Source organism: Leptinotarsa decemlineata, unplaced genomic scaffold, assembly GCF_025532065.1.
Source record: "Leptinotarsa decemlineata unplaced genomic scaffold, Ldec_3_MD MMD2_tig00001019_RagTag_RagTag, whole genome shotgun sequence".
Lineage (NCBI taxonomy): Eukaryota > Metazoa > Arthropoda > Insecta > Coleoptera > Chrysomelidae > Leptinotarsa > Leptinotarsa decemlineata.
This window is the reverse complement of record NW_027412557.1, coordinates 3,838,724-3,865,178: the sequence shown is the minus strand read 5'-3', so window position 1 is coordinate 3,865,178 and position 26,455 is coordinate 3,838,724. Positions and strand designations below refer to the sequence as shown.

Genomic DNA, 26,455 nt, shown 5'->3' with positions numbered 1-26,455 from the left:
AATTTTATGTGACTGAAGTGTAGAAATAATAATAATTTAATATTGAAAACCTAGTTTATCACTTTTTTTGTAGAGTTACTCAATGTAGAAAAAATCTTTTGTAGAAGTGCCGCCACTGAAAACCTCTTGCGTGAAAAAGAAATGTTCTTGGGATAAGAGCTTTTTGTGCCTCTGTAGGTATTATTTTCAGTTTCTTTCAGTGTGCCATTAGCAGGCTGGCAATTCAAGTGGCTATTAGTTCCAACCGAAAATTCTCAAGATTGACTCCAGATGTATCTTGATATTGAGACGAAATGGCAGTGAAAAATGTCCACAAAGACTCCAATGGCTGTGCGTATAGAATACTGGTATATTTCACGAAGTTTCTTATATAATTTCGCGATAATAGTGGTGAAAGTTCTTATGAATGAAACGAAGATATTGTAACTAAGCGAAAAGTAGATTTCAATAGTGTATTCACAGATTCACGATCACAAGTCAAAATAATTTTTGATCTTACATCCTGCCAATATGAAAACAATACATGAATAAAATCTGAAAATTGTGCAGGAGTATTTCAAGAAAATTCATTATTACTTCAAATGTATGTGAATTTTTTAATGATGTTCAGTTTCGATTATTTTTTTCTTCATCAATTATTTCATTAATCACAAAATGAAAACTCTCAAGATCCCGTTTCCAAAATCCACTGTTCCACAAATATAAACTTTGATTTTGAAAATTTATCAAATACATTGAAAACAAAAATTCGTTGTCACAAAGATTAGGAGTATGAAAAAATAATAGATTGTTCCTGTGATTTTATATAGACCATCCCAGAACAATTTTTTGGATTAAAGAACCAATTTAACATTGATTCAAAATTGAATACTTCATGAATCTTAATGTTATATCATGATTAAGAATGGTTGATTATTGAAGTAGACATTCTGCAGAATTGACAGCTGTGACCAGTATTTCGAGCCGATGGCCGGACAATAGATAGTTGCACTTTCATTTTATGTATTAACTGTGTTCCTTCACCAATTTTGATAATTTTATCCTTCAACTTTCGCCAAAAAATGTGACTAACAACAACTGAAGCAAAATACATTGAATGAAAATTGATAAAACCGTGAAGTAATTAGCAACAACCTCATTTCTTTTATCAAAACGCTTATATTAGCTTGACTTGTATGTTTGTTCGCTTGAAACCGACTTCTTTGGACTCGATTTAACATTAAACAGATGTATTTCAAACTTTGTACACTTATCAAGAATCGGTGACAATACAATAATTTCATGAGCTTAAATCATTTTTCTGATCAGGATCGCCAGGATTGAATAATTTCTACACACAGTCTCTGTGTAAGAGCAACTGAGACAACTACACTGTCTGTGCTTGCGTATATATATTTTATATCAAAACAAATGGGCTTGAAATAGTAAGCCAAACTGAAAAGTGGGAAATAAATAATAGTTTGAAAAACTAAAATAAAAATACGCTTTAATAGCAACACAAACTAAAAAATAAAGAATAATTCGAAACTAATTTAAGAGTTTGATCAACATCGTTAATGTCCTATGGCTTGTAATAACTAATGACTTTTGATGAGTCTGAAATCAGAATGATAATACATATTTACAAAAAAAATATTCTTAAAAAGCGTGGGGTGCCTATCTAGCTAAAGTCATCAGTTACATCAAACCATAGGGCCTATTATCGATGTTGAACACAATCTCAAATTAGTTTCGAATACTTTCTTAGTTTGTGTGCTATTAAAGTGTGTTTTTAAACTATTATTATCCGTTTTATATTAGCTTCATCTGTATGTATGTATGTTTTTTTGTATATCAGTTTGTTTGTAACTCTCAAGCTCGGGATCTGTATTTGACAGAGTTATCGAGATTATTGCTTGATCTATTCGCGGGCAGATGGCGCTGTACGTAACCTCCATGATATAATTCGAACTCACTTTACATGTATTTCTTCATTTGAAAAAGTATTTTTTTCATTAACACGCGCCTCTGCTGCCTTATTTATAACCCTCCCTTGCGCGCCTGCTGCCTTGGGCTTGGTAGCTGATTTTCAGGATCCCCCTCCGGAATCCTAAAATATCAATGGTCATTTTTCTAAACAATATACGGCTGATTGATCCCAAAGTTTAGATTGAATAAATATAGTTCAAAAAGGCTAAAAAACACGTTTTTATAGCATACGAAACTAAAAAATGAAAAATAAATATAGTTTAAAAAACTAGAAAACACGCTTTTGAAGAAAATCGAACTAAAAAGATAAAAATATTTTTTTAAAAACAAGCATAAAACAATAACTAACAAAAAATTCTACTATTATTGTGAAAAAAGCTACGAGCGCTATATACAGGGCTTTTCATGATGAGCGTTAATTAGCCATTTCTGACAAACTATTCAACGGATCAACCTGAAAATTTCACAGTATGCATAAATCAATATGACCTACACGCCTAAAATATTTTAGACCAAGCGGCGTTGTCGCTTCTACTATAAAGTAGCGGCTTCTTTGATTTTTCAAATGGAACACCCCATATATAATATCATACTATGATTCATTATCACTTTGTAAACAAATTCATGTACTATTTCTCTATACCTATCTATTACCGTTTAGAAGATATAAATTAATTTCGATATTTTTTTTACCAAACATGAACTTTTAAAAATGCGGATAATCTTGAACTCTTTTGCACTAAAACGATCAAATTTGAAATGCAGTGGAGTGATACTAGGAGGATCTTCACTTCGAGTCATATTTTCATTTACCTCATACAGGGTCTTCAAAAAATGCAGATACTTTGATCTCATGAAAAAATGAGTGGAACTCAATTTTTTCAAATGGAACAACCTGTATGTTTCAACATTTTTGAGCTCTACATCCAATTTTAGATTGACTTTGTTCAGATAATACTATTTCTATTTTGAACCGTTTTCGAGATAAACTGTTTCAAACGGAAACTGACGTGGTTTTCTTGCTCGTTTTTTTGAATTCATCACTTATTATGGATATTCAACATTTTTTTTATGCTTTGTAATATTTCTTTCTGATCCAGTTTTTTAACTGTCTCAGATCAGTCAATTCGAAATTGGTATGTACCTACCTTAGAAAAAGTTACAATTTGTATACATTGAGGTATTGGTCTCTAACGTACAACAGTACAGATTAATATTTTTTAATAGTGTGCTTTGGAAAAATAAATAAACCAATTATTTAACGTCAGAATTTCGTTGGTGGTTTTGACTGATTGTGATAGCTACCAATTATAATAGATTAGGTTACAGTAATGAAGATTTCTTGAATTTATTAATAATTTATGGTGAGTGCAATAGAATTGCAAGTAGAACATGCCGAGTATTTCATGAAAGATATCCACAACTTCCGAAGCCGAATAATAATGTGATAAATCGACTACTAAAAAACTAGGTTGAATGGAACCTTCCGTCCAAAAATCATTCGTAAGAAGACTAAAGTGGATGATGATGACAATGGTATAACAGTTTTGGGACTTTCATGCATTTCCAAATGCTTCTCTGCACGAGGCTGAAAGGGAGATAGGTATTACCCTACGTGACAATTTGTCGAATTCTTAATAAGCATAAATGGCATCCCTATAAGTTCTACTGTGTCCAACATTTGAAAGAGACTGATTTACCTCGTAGAGTGGAATTCTTTGAATGGTTACTTGTCAAGACTCAAGAGGATGAACATTTCCTTGACAATATCATATGGACAGATGAGGCCAAGTTCACAAAAAATGAAGTTTTCAATAGACACAACAGTCATTATTGGGCGCCAGAAAATCCCCATGTTGTGCGCCAAAGGGGTTTTCAAGAAAGATGGCAATTCAATGTATTTTGTGCCATAAAGAATGAGTCAATTTTTTATATCGAGTTTTATGATTTGAATGCATCGAAATATGAAGATTTACTGAGGAATGGAATTTAAATGATTTTAAATAATAGACCAGGAAGAGAACGTGTATGGTACCAAATGGATGGTGCTCCATCACATCAGATGGCAATCCATTAGATTATTTCGTGTGGGGTTTCATTAAAGATATGGTTTACTCTACTCCAATAACAACAATGGAATATATGACAATCTTTTGAAGAGATTACATGTTCGTTTAAGTAGAGGTGGAGATATGTTTGAACATATTCTGAAATACACTGACGATTGAATTAACTCATTAATTTATGGGTTTATTATTTTCAGTTCGTGTTTCAGCGTTAATAAAACTATTGTTTGAAGAGAAGTTTCATTCGATGGTTGAGGAGTATTTTAATAATTATCTTTCCATTGTATTATCTGTGACTAATTGAGAAACATCAAACGAAATCTGTTTTACAAAAATGAGTGATGAACAAGGAAACCATATCAATTTCCGTTTGAAACAGTTTATCTCGAAAACGGTTCAAAATAGAATAGTATTATCTGAACAAAGTTAATGTAAAATTGTATGTAGAGCTCAAAAATGTTGAAATATACAGGGTGTTCCATTTGAAAAAATTGAGTTCCACTCATTTTTTCATGAGATCAAAGTATCTGCATTTTTTGAAAATCCTGTATGAGGCAAATGAAAATATGACTCGGAGTGAAGATCCTCCTAGTATCACTCCACTCCATTTCAAATTTGATCGTTTTAGTGCAAGAGAGTTCAATATTATCAGCATTTTTAAAAGTTCATGTTTGGTAAAAAAAACATCGAAATTAATTTATATCTTCTAAACGGTAATAGATAGGTATAGGGAAATAGTATAAAGTGATAATGAATCATAATATGATATTATATACGGGGTGTTCCATTTGAAAAATCAAAGAAGCCGCTACTTTATAGTAGAAGCGACAACGCCGCTTTGTCTAAAATATTTTAGGCATGTAGGTCATATTGACTCATGCATACTGTGGAATTTTCAGGTTGATCCGTTGAATAGTTTGCCAGAAACGGCTAATTAACGCTCATCATGAAAAGCCCTGTATACAAAAAAAATGGCACAATGCGCCCACGTTTTTTCCACAATAATACTAGTATTCTTCGTTCATTATTATTTTAAGCTTATTTAAAAAAATATTTTTAACTTTTCAGTTCGATGTTCTTAAAAAGCATGTTTTTTTAGTTTTTAAACTATATTTGTGTATTTCTTCTGATTTTGATATGATAACAAACAAACTTATTGACATATGATATCCCAAATGAGTGTCTATATGAAAGACTCAAATTCTGAAAAAGAAAATGCTGCGTGACACTTATATCAGAAGAGCCCAATAATACTATAAATGATTTGTAAAAAAATTATAACTCAATGTGATTCAAATGGTATATTGAAAAGTCCATGACCGTTTTGGAAGTTTTGGAAGATACTCATAAATCCAGCGGTGTTATGTATTATGTATGATTATGTAAGAATCACCAGAAGATAAGTATTCGATAACCGAAGGTGTTATCAACGGAGTGAATTTTTCAAAAGTAACTTGAAGCTTCACACCAACTCTCAGAATGTAACATATTCTTTATTCGAATCATTGTCTACAGATTTTTATGCCTGAATTTTTGTCCTACTACCTGTAGTATTCACCGTGATGACAAGTGGGGCAGTTTGTACGTTGTCTCATAGCCCATCATGATATATACCGCAATGGTAGATGGAACAGTAGGCATAAGATTTGCAGATCATGACCAATAAACTCGAAAAATAGTTCCAACGGTGTTAACTTGTTGCTTGTAACATTTTCAAATCCATTTTGAATCTCATCTCGAATCACAACAATATTATATTAATATTCCTCTATTTCTACATTTCATATTCACATATTATCTTGATATGAACAAAAAGACCAATTTGAAATTTGTTCAATCATGAATACGATGTATGACATTGGGAAAAAGACATTTGCAATTTAATAATTTGAAATTCTCAGAAAATATCATATTCCATATTTTGGAACATTTGCTCAATGATCAAGTAGAATTGTTCTACAGAGATGGAAATGCTAATCAGTTGAAGGAGTTTTATAATTGTTCTTTATATGGGTAAAATTATCAGCCATCAACTATTTAGGGAAGTTCATATTGATTTCAATTAACTATTGTTATATACGAGAAATACTAAGAATTCAGTTAACTACAGTGAAATAGTGTTGCATTTTTTAAAAATGCAACATAATGTAGTTATAATGATAATAACAATCAATGTTTTTTTTTATATATCAATTTCTGGAAGTAAGAACATGAAGTGACGCTTTTTTGCGCTTTCCAAAAAAAATCCATATACCCATACAGAAAAATGCATATCACAAAAAAGCATATGGCAATACAAACTGCAGAAATGATTACTCAATTGAAATCAATATGCTTCTTCAGTTTACGGCAGGAGAAATCTATACTAATATTATAAATGTGAAAGTTTGTGAGTAGGATAAATGTATGTATGTATATTAGTTTGTGGCTCTTTCCCGCCTGAACGACTGAACAGATTCAGATGAAAGTTTACATAAATACAGCTTATGCATCAGAATAACATATAGGCTACAATTTACAAAGTTTTCGGGTAATTTCCGTCATAATATGAAATATAACGGTAAGCCATAAATACAATTAAATTGGATACCTTTTTTAAAATGTACATTTCAGAATATTTATCAAATTCTTATAAAAATTGATACAATTTTTGTTTTGTATTTATTATAGATAAACTTTTTTTACACTGAGTAATTTGGACAAATCGGTGAGACATGGTGAGATTAACTTGACGGTACGCAGTACTATACGCGTGTACTATAAGACGACGGGGGACGATGCACGGGGTTAGTGGGGCGGTCTCTTTTCAATTCATAAAATTTTCGAAATTATATTTGTATTTTCCTCTTGATTTTGCTGGTAGCATATTATTTATCGCAATATTTGCTTGCTCAGTAATGTCTGGTTTTGAATTTTTACGAGATACTGAATGACAGCTTATAATTAAAACAGGTGGTTATTGATTTACAGATTCAACTAGATTCATTATCAACCCACAAACTGTTGAACAATAAATTTCCTGAAAATATGATTTTTATTTCGATTTTACAGAGAATTTGAAGAGAAAATGCCCTGATTTTGGATTTTGGTTAATTGAATGTATTCATGAGATCATAATCATCAGTAAATATATTACATATCTCATCATTTTTTTAAATTTCTAAAGGAAGTAGCCGCCATTAATTTGGAATACGCGTGTATTCTATATGAATCATTACCTACCTGCTGTCAAACACGTAATGATTAGTTTGAAATGGAGGAAATGAGGAAATATATTCTGCTTGTGTAAGTGTCATATGAAATATCCAAACATTATATACAGGACACTCAGAAAATGAAATGTTCTGTAATTCAAATTTAACATAACAGAAAAACATAACGGAGTCTTCACGTCACTACTTACCTAGTGAAAAACCGTTTCATTACAGTTGAAATTACCAAACTCATAATTATTATTAGTATACCGGGTGATTCTCTACGGTGGCTCACCCCTATAACTTTTTTATTATTGGAGATAGAAAAACGAAATTTGGAGTTTGTGTATTATTGTTACATTTACATTTTTTGACATATTGACTTGCTTTGCCATACGTCCTGTTTGACCGGAAATGACCCAACTTTAGATTTTCAAGTGGAACATCCTATATATTTTTACTTATTTCGATCGAGAATGACATTCTGAATCCAACAATACTTCACTTGTCCATATTTGACTGATAAAATCATTTTTATTCCAGTTTTTATTTTTCGTTCTAGAATGCCATGGATCGTGTAAATCGCTTCATTCTTTATCAAACTAACATGAAAAAACTACGGCTTTTTGTAAAAGATCATTTTCTTACGAATAATGTGATGCCACACACTTTCAATTTATTTTCTCTATTTTTCTGAATAATTGCAAGAAAGTCACAAATTAGTCATTCCATTGAGGTAATAAATTTTCAAAATGGCCTCCTCCTTGATTACGGCAAAGTTCAACTTTTCCGATTGTTGCGCGCATCACATTAATTAGCTGTTCCTCAGTGATGTTCTGGAATTCCACCCTCTTTATGCTTTAGTTCTTCACGAGTAGCTGATGTTCTATTGTAAACCTGATTTTTAATTGTTCCCCAGATAAAAAAATCTAGTGAAGTAAGATCTGGTGATCTAGAATATGGAAAAGAAATATGACAACTCATCAGATGTAAATTTGTTTGAGACCAGTACCATTTATTATTCCTATTGAACATACTCAAGTTGGTGAATCGGGTTTCATCTGAATAAATAATTTTTAAACGTACATCTTCTTTGTACTTAGTCAAAAACCAGTTGCAATAAGTCAATCTTCGGTTGTGATTGTTATCGTGAAGATGTTGGTGTAGTTGGTACTTGAATGATCGATAATTATATTTGTGAATGATTCTCCAAACGGACAAATAACTCAATATCACACTCAGAAACAATTAGGCGAATTGACGCCGTACAATTCACTTCAACATAGGCCAACACGTCTACTTCTTTTTCTTCACTGACGATGAAATTATTGGCATTTTTGTCTGGTTAATTTCACATTTTTCTTTTTAGTTTTAGAAAATAATGCCGAGTGGGATGGCGACGATGAGGGAACCTCTGAGCATAAATTCGAGCTGCATCAGTTGCATTCTTATTTGTTTCTCCGTAAATTAGCAATGTCAATTTTCTCGCCATATCTAATTTTAAACTTCACAGCAAATAAATTTTTAAAAGTGACAGCATATATTCATTAGCCTATTTGTTTATGTAGTCCTAGCAACAGCTTCAATTGTTTGTCACAGATGTCTGGAATAACAGTACTTAGTGCATAAGTATACCGATTAAAACTGAGTTTTAATCTTCCTCTTTGAAGATGATCACCTGGTGATCGAAACACGTGTCGATGTGTTAAAAATAACGATTTGGTGTTGGAAAAAAACTCCAGTAATATTCATTACTACACCAAAGGTTCCAAACAGTGCATCATAAGTATACCGAATACGTATTATTTGTTATTAGATATGATCGTTTCTTGCAATTATTCAGAAAAATAGAGAAAATAAAGTGAAAGTATATGGCATCAAATTATTCGTAAGAAAATGATCTTTCACAAAAAGCCGACAAGCCACCCCTTTTCCATTTGAAAAAATTAAGTTAACTGCAAGTCATAAGCCTCAAAGTTGTAGTTTTCCCATGTTACTTGATCAAGAATGAAGCGATTTACAAGTTCCAAGGCATTCTAGATCAAAAAATAAAAGTTGGAATAAAAATTATTTCATTTGTCACATACTGACAAGTGAAGTATTGTTTGATTCAGAATGTCATTCTCGATCAAAATAAGTAAAAATATATAGGATGTCCCATTTAAAAATCGAAAATTGGAGTCATTTCCGATCAAACCCGAAGTACAGTAAAGCAAATAAATATGTCAAAAAATGTAAATTGAAATATAATACACAACACCCAATTTTCGTTTTTCTACCTCTAATAATAAAAAAGTTGAAGGGGTGAGCCACCTTAGAGAATCACCCGGTATAATTACATTATATTCTCATAATCAACACATAATATTCATGAATATCAGCTGTTTGTTTATTTCTATTATAATTTCATTATTCCATCCAAAACAAGCACTAGCACTTTTTTTAAATACCAGAACTGCAATACTCTTCTCGTAGCCTGTTTCACCAATCAAGTTGGTGTTTTCAAGATATGAAGAAAACCAATTTCTAACTTTCAAACTGATCTCTCTTTCTATCTAAGGGTACACTTTCACTATCGGATAAAAGTTTGCGGAATTTTTTTCCGTGAAAGTGTCCGCTGATCCTGAAATTTGGTGTCATGTACCGATCTCAACAATTTCAGACAAATTTCATTTCAATACATTTTTCTGGTTCCCGAAATCGGATATGGGCTGCGTGTTCTTTGAAACGATTTTTTATGGCTCGCTCAGTCTGATCGATTTATTTTTTGTCATACATTGTTTCATGAGAGTCGGGAATATTTGACATTAACGTTGATGTTTAATTAATTAAAAATATAAGAACATGAATATTTCCTAATAAAATCTCTAATCATCCATCCCTAACAACGTATCTACATATTAGGTTATGTGAAATGTCTGACGGAAAACAACTATTTATCGGCTAATACCACGCTATAATGATAAAAAGTTCATTTGAAATACTTAGGCCAGTTTCACTCTTTGAAATATTTGAATCCAAGATTTCAAAAACTAACTATTTGGGCGAATATCTCCATTAGAGTGAAAGATGCAAAAGATGAGCTTGTGACTTTTCATCGTTTGAGGACAGGTGAAATTTCCGAGTTTAGTGCGAAACGATTTCGCTGATTTTTCTATTCATTAATTGAATTCATTGTTCTGAAATATTTTGTCGAAGTGTTCAAATACAAGATTTTGTCGGTCCTTCCTGTGCTTGTCATTTATTTTCGATGGGTATATTTCAGTTTGCTGCCCTAATCAATGTACTTCATTTCAAAATTATTATCAAAAAGTTTCATCAAGTCATTATAACTATCGTGATTTATTTATAATAATAATTGTTAAGGTTCCTTGAATAGAAACAACAGCTGGAGATAGACTGGCTTTAATTTCCTTTTCACACATTTTCGTTATAACTTTTTACATACGAGTACAATCCATGGACAAAGCATCTAGGTACAGTAAGTAGCAGAAATAACTACATTCATGACAATAATAATAATCGTCCTAATTGTTTCTCAGCTGTAGTTACATACAAATATTCAGATAAATTACAAAGCTAGTTGCTGATATAACAAAACGCGAAGTTCAACTCGGCACGAGTGCTACTGAGTTGTTCTTCAATTTCCATTTAAGACAACAAGTTGTTTGTAACATCTTGAGTATGACATTGAAAGTACAAGTTGAAAATAATGAGACTAACTGCAACGACCAGTGACTTCTTGGGTAGCACTGACCCTCCTCCATGAAGCCACTGATATAACCTTTTACAAGCGAATTAGGTAACAACAACAAACTGGCTCTCTGATTACGTTGACAATCTCATTCAATTTATCACAATTTTTACTTATGGATTCATTGAAAACATCAGAACAAAAAATTCACTCTTCTTTGATATTGGAGAATGAGGAAACGTAAAAAACGTCTGGAAACTTTCAAGATTTATACACCACAGAGACCTTCGTAAAAAGACATTGACAAATGGTTGTTGTTCACGCCTAGTGAATTTTTTCCACATGATATATCTCATGAGTAATACATCGTTGTTAGAATTTTCAACAGGGTAAGTGTAGGATGAGAATAGATAAAAAGGGTATAGGGTTGAAAACGATACGAATATATTTTCAGGTACACATAATTAATCAACAGTTGAGTCGCATTTATTTCCTTTTCACAGCGAAACTTCATTTCATATTTTAATTTATTACAAGAGAAACTATTTTTTTTTCTCGAGTTTAGTATTCTCAATTAGTCCGTAGTAATGACATCAAGAGGAGCACCGTCTGAACAGCCGTTGCAACGTACTGGCGTTTGATATTGATAGATATACTGTTTTTCAAAACAGTGTCTTCATAATATTTATCAATATTAGTAGATTTATGATACAATTAACAAACCCTCTTGTTTCGTGATCCTTAACGACCTTCTAGTGATAGTGGAAAATGTTATTTTAGTAGTTGAAGCCTGCGTTTACAATTGCGAGAAATTCAGTTTTTGGGGTTTTCCTTATTTTCTAACAGACAAAAAAGTTCTTATGTATTTACTCAGCTTGGTCTATGACCTATGACTATTTAGTTGGCCAAATCAAATGAATAGTATTTTATATTTTTTCAAACGATTGTTTCACTTGATTCTTTTAATACGCAAACACTATTTATTAATGAACCGATTCCAACAAACCAAAACACTAAATGTTAAGTAAGTGAAGCTTAATTAATGAAAACCGTATTCAAATCGGATCAATCGTTTTCGATATTACTGCTCACAAACGCACACATTAACAGATAAATAAATAGCGCTCAGTTACACTTTCAAATGTGAACAAAGTCTTGGATTAATTAGCATTAAGTATATTCAATTCCATTATTTTACATCTCATCTCATTTCGGTTTGCTAGCAATATGACATTTATAAGAGAAGAGTCAAGAACACTATGATGAGTGATTTGTAAAAAAAATAATTTGAAATGATTTAAATGAGTTGGGGAATGTTTTCGAAAAAGTGAAATTACGAAGTAGTATAATATGGTGAGATGCGGTAAATATTGAAAATGTTTATGAAATATGAATCCAGCAGTGTACTAATGAAAGAAGAAAAAAAATATAAAAAAAAACCGACCATGAAGATTACTCGTTTACACGAATGTTCTTGAACACGAATGTCTTTGAAGTATTTTATAAAATAGAAATGCATTATTGGAAATAATGCTGGTTACACCAAAGTAAGTGGGCAAACATATATGAGCAGAATGTAGGTATACTATAACCGAATGTGCCTTCGATGGAATAAAATTCTGCAAAGTAATTTGTAGAAATTTGGAGCCCCACCCCATAAAAATAATCAATGATTATTTTTCATCTACAACAAATAAAATTATAATATCTTCTTTATTGGAACTATTGTCTACAAATCTTCATACTACCTGTAGAATTTGCCGTGGGAACAACTGGTCCACTACGTACGTTGCCTCTTTCGCAGTGGTAGACAAAACGATATGGTAAAAAACTTGCATGACCAATAAACCCAGAAAACGTTTCAATACATTTAACTTATCGCTTATTAGATTTGTCTAACTCATTTTGAATGATACCAGATCACAATAATTTATTTTATTATTCATTTATTTCATACCATTGTTTCACTTCTACATTTCATGGTCTTTCATTATCGTTTTTCAACTAACTGACTCGAGTATTTCAACCTTCAACAATAAAAGTCCGAACTACCAATAAATGAAAATGTGTCCCATTTCATTTTTTCGATCATTCGCACACAAGTTCAAAATCGTATGATTACCAAGTGTCTGGAAGAATTTACGCAATACCAATGAAGAATCACTATTATGAACTACTGTGAAATGTCGGTAAAAATACAGTGGTAAACCTTGTTAGAAAGCGAGAAGGTCAACTAATCTATCAAACGTTGATTGAATCAGTTTTTTACTATATGAATATGTCACATTTACTTTTAGGCTATAAAAAATTCAACTGTCAAGATTATTCATCTCGAGTGAACTCTGCAAAAACTCAATTCATTCAGACTTTCATTTCGAAACATTGCATTGTCTATTCTGAATCACTCGTACTTGAAATACGACTGCAATATATAGCAGAATAGGAGCAGCTTGATTATTCTTGGTTGTAATATCAGGTGGCACGAATAGTCGTATCTCTGGAAATAGAGTTCATGGAATATGTGGGGAAACTCAAAAATCTGTTTCCATGATAGTTATGTCGATGCTTTTGTACTGGTTTGGTTACTCAACCAATGCAAGGGTATCGCTGGTATTCCGAAGTGTTTTTTGCTTCCATATACAGGGGCGCTGATATGTATTGAAACGGTCGATTATATCCTAAAGTAAGATAGCTAGCTAGTAATATGATATTGAAATTATTTGTTCAATTTTATTTATCAAAAGTTAAAATATAATTATAAATTTGACTTTAATTTTGTATTTCTGATTTTTTGTTTAAATTATTATTATGTGAACCATTTCTAGAAAAAGCCTTTTGAATTTATTATTTTTAACTGTTAAAATTTCAGTATAAATATATATATATATATATATATATATATATATATTTGATTGATGCAACTAATTTTCCTTTATTTTGAGTATTTCAATATTAAGTTCTACAAAAAGGATTTGAAGCTTTATATCTTCTATTAATTATCTGCGAGCGCTTTCGAAAGTTGGTCGACAGTTGGTACTATCATCTTCTGGCCCTCCTCAAACTGAACGGGTCATCTTGTTGTCTGTCTCTTTATACGGCCCTAAAGGTACCTAAAATACCTATAATATATATATATATATATATATATATATATATATATATATATATATACATATATATATATATATATATATATATATATATATATATATGTATATATATATATATATATATATATATATATATATATATATATATATATATATATATATATATATATATATATATATATATATATATATATATATATATATATATATATATATATATATATATACATATATATATATATATAAACATTTTGAAAAGCTCCGATCAAAAACATCAACACTCACTTGCGACATCATCTTTTTGATACGATGCAGGGACAACCATATAACACCAACATGCACGAGACTATCCTACCACCTGAAAACAAGAAGAAGTAGCGAGATCCTGAAAAAGGCAAGCTTGTCACTTCTAAGAGAACACATAAGAGAGAAGCGCAAAATTTTAGCAGCTACAGAGAAGGAAACATATCAACTACATATACAACTGAGCCAGACCCTGCACCCTTACATCTGGACCGAAATTGACAAAATCACCGCCTGGAGAACAGAGACAAACACACAAATAAAAACAGAAAAACTTAAGAAAAAGTTCGAGCATCTCGGACACACCACCAAGTCCCACACGACTTCCGAAACCAAAACGGTAGTGTATAATATTTCGGATCACACTCTCACCGACGACGAAACACACGTACTCAGTAGAGGTTTCAATTTTGCCATCACACCAAAAACAGTCCCAAATGAGGAAATAATCTCCAGTTTGGAAGCCACCTTACAAGACATACCACCAGAGACCGCAGAGGATATACGACATGAAGTTGCACATGTCCTAAAAACACAAAAACCACCCAAATCCAACTTACCAAGGAAAGAAAGAGATACCCTTCAGAACTTGAAAAATAACAAGAACATCATAATAACACCGGCAGACAAAGGCAATGCGACAGTAGTCATGAATACCACGGACTATCAGAAAAAGATGATGAACATCCTCCAAGACGGTTCTTATAAACCATCAGCCAGAGACCCGACGACATATTTAGAGAAAACCACAAAGGCCAAAATCCAGTCTTTCAAGCTAGGTCGGGAAATCGAGCAGAAAACCATACCTCGGGAAAAATCCAGCAAATGCCCGAAGTTGTATGGTCTTCCAAAAATTCACAAGACGGACGTTCCACTAAGACCAATAGTGAGTGCCATCAACTCACCGACACAAAAGCTAGAGAAATACTTATCCAAAATCATGCAACCAAAGACGGAGCTGGCAGAATCTTATGTGAGAAACTCAGAGCACTTGGTGGATATCATTAAAAACATCAAACTAAACGACACCGACATCCTTGCCAGCCTAGACATAAAATCCCTCTACCCGAGTATACCCATAAACGAAGCCCTAGCCACCATTAGAACTGATCATAGTTTTCCGCAACATATCACGAATCTAGCAGAGCACTGCCTTAAAAACACCTATTTCATATTTGACAACCAGATCTATAAACAGGTAGAGGGAGCTCCGATGGGTTCCTCCCTATCGCCCGTGATCGCAAACCTGTTCATGATGCACTTCGAGAAAGAAGCACTTAACAACGCCCGCCTCAAACCAACCCTGTGGAAAAAATATGTAGACGACATATTCATCATCTGGCCCCACGGAAAACAAGAACTAGACCGGTTTGTGACCTACCTGAACAACATCCATCCCCGCATCCAGTTCACTACCGAAAGAGAGGAGAACAGGCAGCTACCTTTCCTAGACCTACTCATAACACGAAAACCAACTGGCAACTTGGGTTATACAGTTTACCGAAAACCCACACACACCAACCGCTACCTACAAGCAACATCACACCACCACCCTACCCAGCTACAATCCGTAGCCAACACGTTAATATCCCGCAGTTTCCGCCTAACAGAACCAACAAACAGGGCAACAGAATTGGGGGAGACAACAAAGGCTCTGCGACAAAATGGCTACGGACCAAAGATCATTCAAAAGGCCATCGATAGACAAAGAAGAACCAACAAAACATCCACTAGATCGACAGAAGACTCTCCACACGACAGACAATCTGTGACACTACCTTATATCAAAGGTGTGACCGACAAAATCGGGAGAATACTAAGACGTAAAAACATTCGGACAACCTACAAACCACACAAAACGATATCCAATTGGCTGCCCAGACCGAAAGAGAGAATTTCCCTAGAAAACCAAGGAGTATATAGCATCACACGCGAGGACTGTGGACAACAATATATCGGTCAGACCAACAGACGTATATCTGCCAGAACCCAGGAGCACAAAAACTCGATAAGAACTAAACAAATCTCCTCTGCCCTCTTTCAACACCATCTACAAACAGGTCACAAGATTAATTTTGAGTCCACAAAACAGATAGCACAGGTGCAAAACCCAAGAATTCGACAAATCAGGGAAGCTATCGAAATCGAAAAGCAAGGTCTCATCAACAAAAGGGATGACTCACTAAACATCCCAAGGATTTGGAAAACAATAATTAAAAACAACCACCAAAGACATCCACAAATTGATAATGAACCATCGCAGGTAGGAGAACCGCCAGAAGCCATTAACAACCCTCAGGTAGAAAAACAGGTAACAAATCCATACAACTTACGCAAGCGAAACCATATAAAAACACCACAAGAAGAACCTGACATCAGTTACACCTCTCGAAGCGAAGCAGTAACTCGTCTTGATAATGCCATCTGAGATGATGGCGAAACGTCGACTATCGAATAGTACACAACGGATGAACAGCCGGAAAAACAACACATCATATATATATATATATATATATATATATATATATATATATATATACAGGGTGTCCCTGGACTTCCTCTTTTCCTCTCGGGAATGTATAGATGGGGTCAAAATATCACCAGTACTTCATATAACTTTTTTTCCTAAAATCCTTCGTTACCAAGTAACGGGCCCTCGAAGTTACAAAATGAAAAATGTTTTTCTTTGATAACTTTTCAAGTGAATATTCAAAATCATCCAAATTTTGGTAATTGACTAAACAAATGAATTCCTTCGATGAGCTTTCATGCAGGAGTCAGTTGTTTTGCTACAAAGTCAGGAACGGACTACCCCCGGTGGTCCACACCCCAAAACTTTGAAATGACAGATATTTTTCAATATTTTTCAACAAATTAAGGTTACTTGGACAATTTTATGAATAAAAGTACTCGTGTGGAAAGTCGATCGGAGCAACGAGTCTTGATAAAAATGTAGTTTCACTCGACGACATCAAACCCGCTCGTCCACCATTATCTGAAATGAATAATTATCAAAGCAGAAATAATAATGATAACGTTAATTCAACAACATTTATCCTGAGATGTCTACCATTATTCGAAAATATTAGTTTTCAAGGAAAATGGAAATGATAGGTAAAATGTTCATAACGAATTTTTATAAGGCAAACACGTTTAACTAACGAAACTCAAGAGCCTCAAGAGCAAACAGAAATGAAAAATCCGCACAGAAACTGCTCGATATGACCACCTTCTCTCTCTATACATTTTCTTAGTCTGCGAAGACACCCTCTCTGTACTTGAAATAGCATTCCAGGGTCGTTTCGTATGGCTTCACAATGTAATGTTATTCTATTCAACAATGCATCTCTTGTGTGAATAGGTGTAGCGTAAACAAGGCTTTTTAGATGCCCCCACAGAAAGAAATCCAATGGATTTAAATCCAGAGACCGCGATGGCCATGAATATGGCCCACCTCTACCAATCCATCTATTGTGGAAAATATGGTTCAGATGGTCACGCACAATCAAACTAAAATGAGGAGGAGCGCCATCATGCATAAACCACATATCTCTTTGGGTTTGCAATGGAACATGTTCCAAAAGTCCATTCAAATCGTTCTGAATGAACTCCAAATAACGTTCTCCATTCAATCGGTCCTGTAGAACGAATAGTCCTATAAGATGGTTTCCTATGATACCAGCCCAAACATTCACGTTGAATTTCCGTTGGTGTTTGGTTTGCAATATCCCATGGGGATTTTCTTCGGCCCATATATGGAGATTATGAGAGTTGATAACTCCATCTCTACTGAAACCTGCTTCATCAGTGAATAAAACTCGATTAATAAAAGTCATATCCTCTCTTTGCCTATCCATGAACCAATTGGCATATTCCAGTCGTGCTGGAAAATCTTGAGGTGTCATGGCATGTACCTTCTGGATGTGAAATGAGTGGAGCAGTTGTTCCCTAATTATTCTATGAATAGTGGACTTGGATGTATGGAACTGTTCTGATAGATTTCTGATGCTCATTGAAGGATCATCAGCGACGGCTTCCAAAATATTTTCCTCCAATACAACGGTACGTACAGTCCTAGGAGCGCCCTCACCACCTCGTTTTGGCAAAACTGTACCTACAATAATATCGAAATAAAACAACGTGCTCAAATTAATTATCAATTATTACATATCTGTCTCCCTCAAGCTGCGATCGACACGCTCGAATGTTTCTCTTGACGGTACCGTTCGATTGGGAAAATGCTCGGAATACAGACGACGAGCTTCTGCAGCATTACAAAATGCTCGTCCATAAAATACATGCATATCTGCATATTCATTGAATTTAAACTGTTCGGCCATATCAAAAAAATTCAAAATATCCTATAGAATATTGACAATACAATGATAGTCATATGACAACGCACCACTCAACAAAACAAAATCGCATTCCAGTTTCTCATTTTTTATCAAAACTTTCTAAAAGGTTTTTTTTGTCAACATCTGTGAAAGAAATGGAACATAATTATTCCCTGGATATTTTTCACCTGATCATGTGCAGCCGTTTTTGTAGTTCATTCGTTTGCTTTTTATTAGTATAGTAAATATTTTTTCCGATGTGCGTTTTTTCAGCTAAATTTAGATTCGTGTTAAAGAATTTCTCCCATAAAATTATAATTATCAGTGAAACTCCTCAACAGTTTAGCTGTGAAGAAGAATTTGAAACATTCGAATGTTGAATTTCATGAGATTCAGATAACTGATCAACACGAAACGTGATTATTCCACACGTATTATGTACATACAAAATATGGAATGAATTCGATATTTCATAGTAGAGTAGCTTGTTAGTTTAAAAACACCACGAATCTACAGAACTTGATATTTCTTTTGAAAAAATATCTGCTATCACAATTGTGACTTAAACTTCCATATAGGTACTGTACTTTTTGTTTACGACTTCATTTCAGCATACTTTGTATTATTCCTATTATAAATGTTGTTGAATTAACGTTATCATTATTATTTCTGCTTTAATTATTCATTTCAAATAATGGTGGACGAGCGGGTTTGATGTCGTCGAGTAGAACTACATTTTGCTCCGATCGACTTTCCACACGAGTACTTTTATTCATAAAATTGTCCAAGTAACCTTATTTTGTTGAAAAATATTGAAAAATATCTGTCATTTCAAAGTTTTGGGGTGTGGACCATCGGGGGTAGTCCGTTCCTGACTTTGTAGCAAAACAACTGACTCCTGCATGAAAGCTCATCGACGGAATTCATTTGTTTAGTCAATTACCAAAATTTGGATGATTTTGAATATTCACTTGAAAAGTTATCAAAGAAAAACATTTTTCATTTTGTAACTTCGAGGGCCCGTAACTTGGTTACGAAGATTTTAAGGAAAAAAAGTTATATGAAGTACTGGTGATATTTTGACCCCATCTATACATTCCCGAGAGGAAAAGAGGAAGTCCAGGGACACCCTGTATATATATATATATATATATATATATATATATATATATATATATATATATATATATATATATATATATATATATGTTTGTGAATAAGTAGGTATAATTTAATTTTACTAAAATTATTTCCTTTTTCTTAGCCAAGCGTGTATTATTTGTTGTAGAACATTAGCTTACTGTGAGTTTTGAGCTATCTAACTCCTCAATGAGGATGCAGTCGCCATATTAGATTTATTTAAAATAACTTCACTTTAAAGTGAAGTGTCTGCTACTGCGGCAGATATCATCAGTGGTATATGCGTTGATTTAGAACTAAGGTTATATCTCGAAGAACCAACAATGACCACGTGGAAGGCTAGATGGCTTCTGCCTCATTGGTAGAAATGAACTAATTTTTCTCACACTAACTAATCAATATACAAATGAAACAAGTCGAAAATTTCCGAAAATTTCCACAGATGACCACTTATGTCTATATAATATAACCCTGGTAATGTTGATGATATTTTCAAAAACTTTCGGTTCTTGATAAATGACTTTCCGACGCAAAGTCTACAAATTATCTAGTGTGAAACTCCTATTTTAAATTCATGGGAGTTATACTGATACGCCTATTGTACGATCATCTTCAACTCTTTCTAAAAGTATTGGTTGAATATTGTCATCGTAGGGTTTTTTCAATTTGAAGGTTTAGCAAATATTTCAAAATTCATATTCTCCATACATTCATTTTACTCAAGAAATATAATATTCAGCGAAGCTTTTCACGCAAATCCCATCATATAAGAAAACATTGAAATAAGAGTGACGTGTACCTGCTACAACAATTAGGAAAGAAAACATTCATGAATATTTCTCAAATATACACTGAAATATAACATCCGTTACAGCATAGTGCTCAGATTGAGTTTCGTCGTAGTCTCTAGGGTAAAATAAACTGGAAGGAGGCGCACAGGGTGTGTTGAGTACTCAATCATCCAACTTTTTTTACTTTTCAGTTCTCCAAATTTTCATTAGGTTAATTGAATCATCGAATTTATGTTGATGATTTGAGTATCACGACAATTTCAAACCATAATGACAAATTTATTCAATTATATCGGTTGACTAATCAATATTACATAATCTTCTGATTGATTTGGCCATTACCTGATGAAGACCCACAGTAATTCCAAAAACTGCACCTCACGATTTGATCTCCACAAACTTTATTTTAAAAAATATATCACAACATGTTTCACTAACACAGTAGCTTTATCAAGTGATTTGAATACTTGAAGTTGTTTCTTACACTAATATTTATATACTACCATCTACCTAAGGTACCTGTTCAGTTATGATCACCTGAAGCATATTACCTTCCATCTACGTCAATAATAATTCTTCCTCGGTTTTTAAGAGAACACGTTCAATAATGGTGTTCTATTCAAATCCAGTTGGTCATTCATTACAATATTTGAATTTTTTAGTTTAATAATTTCCATTGCTTCCAAATGATTTAGTTTCAAACCTTTATTTACTATGTGCAAAATTTCTTCATCTAGAAGATGATTTGAATATGTTTGTTTTCTTATTTACATATCTCGTATGATGTTCCCGGATTCGATTCCTAAATGTTCTGCCGGTTTGACCAATATATACCTTAGGACACGTTCCACACTTTAATTCATATACTCATGATCTCTCGAATTTGCATGTTTTGTCTTTATTATTTTTAACTGAATTTCACAAAGTATTACTTGTTCTATTTGGAATTTTAATATCTCGTTTCCTCAAAAATGAAGCCATTTTTTCCGTTGTTTGTCCAAAATACAGTAAAGCTCTATAATTATCTACCTCATCAACAGAAAAAAAGTCTCGAATTGCTTTTGCGTATACTTTCTTGGCAAGTATTTTGTTTATTAATTCGGCTTCAAATCCATTGTTATCCGCAATTTGCTTGATGATATTAAGTTCTTTATTGAAATTATCTATTGAAAGAGGAACATTGACTAACTGTGAATCATGCTATTATAAGCTGCTACTTTGTGTTGATAAGAATGGGTAGAATCGTAATGTATAGTAATATCCGTGTAGGACGGTTTGTTATAAATTGTTGTTCATTCTACTAATTGTTGAGTCCCAAAAATTGATTGAGTTATCTGCTTCCATTTCAATAGTGAATTTGATGTTTTCATGAATTTTGTTAATATCCTTATGAAAAGTTTCTAATTGTCTCTTAATACCTGTAAAACATACCAAAACGTCATCCACATATCTATGCCAATACAAGAAATTCTAAATCAAAGGATATTTTAAGATCGACTCCTCTAGATTATCCATGAAAATTTCCACAAGTAAGAGGCCTAATGGATTTTCCATAATTAAACATTTTGAGGAGGAATGAATATTTTTGTTAAATTGAAAATAATTTTATTTGAGACATAATGACAGAAGGTTAATGATTTCTGTTATGACTGGGTTCACTCTATTTTTATCTAATAATTATATTACTAAAGTAATAGTATCATCAGAAGGTATGCTGGGAAATAGATTCTGCACATCAAGGGTGCGTTGTCTGGTAGAGGTATGTTCTCTATTTTATTGATTAAGTCATATGATTGCGTAGACTGAAGTTTGGTTGGAAGTTACAATGGTTTAAGATGATACTGATTAGCCTTTCTGATAATTTCACTAATGGTGCAGTGACAAAGGAAACCACTGGTCTAATCGGATAATTCTGTTTGTGCATAATCCGTTAACTCTATATGAGCTTCACCCTCCGCCCAGTCACCCTCATCAGCAAATTTGCATATCGCAATTCGCCATTTTGATCACTTTATTGAATTTTTATCATCGATGTTCGAAATTACAAAGTCAAAACAGTTTCATCTAAATTTCATTTTGGAAAAAATCAGATGATTCTCTAACTTACTGATTGCTAAAATCATATTTTTGTTACTGATAATTTGAATTTTATTTTTCATCACATTCAATGAAGGAATTGAATGTGATCACATTACAATTATATCACATATTGTAATAATATAAATTTCTTTATATCGATATAATAATGGATATATATTTATATATATATATATATATATATATATATATATATATATATACATATATATATATATATATATATACGGGCTGATTCACGGTGGATGGCACATTAGACGTTTCTGGTGAACCAGACAACGGATCACTTTGAAAATTTAATGGAGGGCATATTCGAACATTCTCTAGCCAACTAAAATATTTTCGACAATGCGGTGTTGCCGCTTCTATTAGAAAGCAGTAGCAACTTTGATTTTTCGAATGGAACACTCTGTATACAGGGTCCTGCAACAGTGGCGCGGTGTTCCATATCTCTATATAGGAAGCAGATAGGAATCTAATTTTCTATAATATTTCCTTATTGCTCGAGCTCGACAAAATAAAAATATTGGCGGTCACACAGGGTGTTCGATTTTTTCTGGGCGGATCCCAACTGTGTCTTTTTAAATGGCAACCTATATTTTTTATCGCTTTTTCGGTTTCTTCATAGAAAATAAAATAAACTTTATGTATATCTGCACTTCGAAAATATTGACGGTTTTCGAGATATCTAGCATGACAGGTTTTTTTTCCAATATTCGTCACTCAGAATATTTGAAATTATAAAGTGGTGCCAAGTCCAGTTGAAATTTTTTTTTGGTCGAATATTCTACATTGGTAACTCTCTCAAACGATATATCTGAAATCGACCTGTGATATACAGGGTATGAAAAACCGCTTGCCAAATATTGTAAATGAAAATTTGCAAAATCTTCCTTAGATTAAATGGAACACCCTGTATATTATTGATCCATAAGAAGCGCCAACGAAACCTCTACAAATTTCATTAAGTATTTCCTATGGCTAAGTTCAATAGTTTTTCTTAAATGAGCATTTCTTTCGAAAAATGGTCATTTTTTCAAAGCGAAATCCATTTGACGACTGATAAAAATATACGAAAGATATCTTGTTTCAATTTTGTACATTAGAAGGTGTCCAAACAAATATTTTTTAACGAAATAAATGTATGTACCTATCACTTTTTGCTAAATGGAAAATTATTTTTTCATTGGATGCAGAATTTCACTCATAAATCGTGCAATATCAAACCAAACAAGTTAAAAAACAGAAACATTATAAATAACTATTTTTTTCATGTTATTATATTCATTCAGAGCTTGAGTTCTAGATATTCAAATTTGTCAACTGGCAAATTACAAAACTACAAAAGGGAGAGTTTAATTAAGGTTGATAATGAAACTTTTATAAAATATGTTGAACATGTCTTCCATTTTCTTGAATGCAGAGCTGAAGTCTATGTTTGAAAGACAGTTCTACCCTGCGCAAGACAGCTGGTGTAATGCTGCGAAAAGCATTCGTTATTCTAAGTCGCATATTTTCGGGAGAAGTTGGTGGCTCAACGTAAACCATATTTTTTATGTATCCCCATAAGAAAAAATCTAGTTTCGTCAAATCTGGTGATCTAGCGGGCCACCGTACAGGCCCATTCCGTCCTATCCATTTATTGGGAAATACTTCATTTAGATGATCTCTCACTTCTGCCGAATAGTGAGCAGGAGCACCATCATGTTGTAACCACATTCTATTGCGGAGGTCAAGAGGAATATCATCTAATAAACCTGGTAAATCATTTCGTAAGAAATTGAGATACATTGCACCATTCATATGTCCCTCAAAAAAGTATGGACCAATTACATATTCTCCAATGATGCCTCCCCAGACATTTATCGACCACCTATGTTGATAATCCACCTGTCTCAATAAGTGAGGATTTTCTGTCGCATAATAATGGTAATTATGTCGATTTACAAATCCATTTTTATGGATCCGACCATAAAATATTATTGAAAAAATATTCGTTTCGACGAATTTTGTTCATGGCCCAATTGCAAAATCTCACTCTTTTCTCGAAATCAGCATACAGTAGTTCTTGGTGTAACTGAACGTGGTATGGATGCAAGCGATGTTTCTTCAATACTCGTTGCACTGATCTCTCACTTATATCCACTATTTCCCCAATTTGTCGTTGACTCCTACTAGGATATTCTTCAACAGCAAGAAGAACTTGCAATTCATTATCTTCATTAGTAGCTGGCTTGATGCGCTCATGTTTGGAATAATTAATAGATCCAGTTTCAACGAATCGTCCCAAGACCTTTCGGAAAGATCTTTCATCTGGATGCCTTCTATCTGGATACCGTTGAGAATAAATTCTACTTGCCAATAAACAATTCCTGTCTGATTCACCTAATATGAAAATCATATCAATCAAATCACTTTTTGATAACAACATTCTGATGAAATTATACCGACAGTTCAACTTCACGATTGACTAAAAATTTCAATATTCATTTGCAGCCAAATATTTTGTTCTGTCATTTGCCAGACTACTTGATTTCCAATAAATATTTCATTCGCTGAAAGGTTGTTTTAGACCGAAAGAATATGGCACAAATTCCGAGATTTTTAAAATTATTGTAACTATTCAAGAACGTCCATTTTGTGGTGTAATTCGCAACTTGTTTATCTAGCAACAGGTAATTTTAGGAATGGGCGATATTTTAAGGAAAGGGTATTTTTTGTATATTCTTATCAGTCGTCAAATGGATTTCGCTTTGAAAAAATGACCATTTTTCGAAAGAAATGCTCATTTAAGAAAAACTATTGAACTTAGCCATAGGGAATACTCAATGAAATTTGTAGAGGTTTCGTTGGCGCTTCTTATGGATCAATAATATACAGGGTGTTCCATTTAATATAAGGAAGATTTTGCAAATTTTCATTTACAATATTTGGCAAGCGGTTTTTCATACCCTGTATACCACAGGTCGATTTCAGATATATCGTTTGAGAGAGTTACCAATGTAGAATATTCGACCAAAAAAAAATTTCAACTGGACTTGGCACCACTTTATAATTTCAAATATTCTGAGTGACGAATATTGGAAAATAAAACCTGTCATGCTAGATATCTCGAAAACCATCAATATTTTCGAAGTGCAGATATACATAAAGTTCATTTTATTTTCTATGAAGAAACCGAAAAAGCGATAAAAAATATAGGTTGCCATTTAAAAAGACACAGTTGGGATCCGCCCAGAAAAAATCGAACACCCTGTGTGACCGCCAATATTTTTATTTTGTCGAGCTCGAGCAATAAGGTAATATTATAGAAAATTAGATTCCTATCTGCTTCCTATATAGAGATATGGAACACCGCGCCACTGTTGCAGGACCCTGTATAATATTATTTTTGGAATCTCCAACAATTGCCCGACAACTTTTTTTGATATTTCCCTATACCTATCTGTTACCGTTTTCGAAATAAAAATTAATTTCAATTTTTTTCTTCGAAAATCATGACTTTTAAAATGCCGATATCTTTTAGTTAAGAAGTACTATGATATCGAAATTTGGTTTGGAGTTAGGTGATACTTGGACACTTCCCACACGTCAGCCTAATCTCCGTTACTTCAATACAGGGTGGTAAAAAAATACAGTTTTTTCGTTTGCTTGAAAAAGTTGCTGAAATTTGATTATTTTAAATGGAACACCCTGTATATTATTGAAAATTCGGAAAGCTGCTGAAATTTGCTTTCTTTCTATGTATATCATAC

At 33.0% G+C, this 26,455-nt stretch overlaps 1 protein-coding gene across 1 annotated transcript in view; it reads left to right on the top strand.

The window, feature by feature from the left end:
* LOC141482349 (uncharacterized) overlaps nucleotides 1-26,455 on the top strand; it is a 64,765-nt gene that overhangs the window by 20,527 nt on the left and 17,783 nt on the right. Inside the window, exon 3 of the mRNA XM_074175449.1 lies at nucleotides 14,292-15,830. Coding sequence (XP_074031550.1) covers nucleotides 14,292-15,830 — 1,539 coding nt within the window. The remainder of the gene's footprint in view (nucleotides 1-14,291; nucleotides 15,831-26,455) is intronic.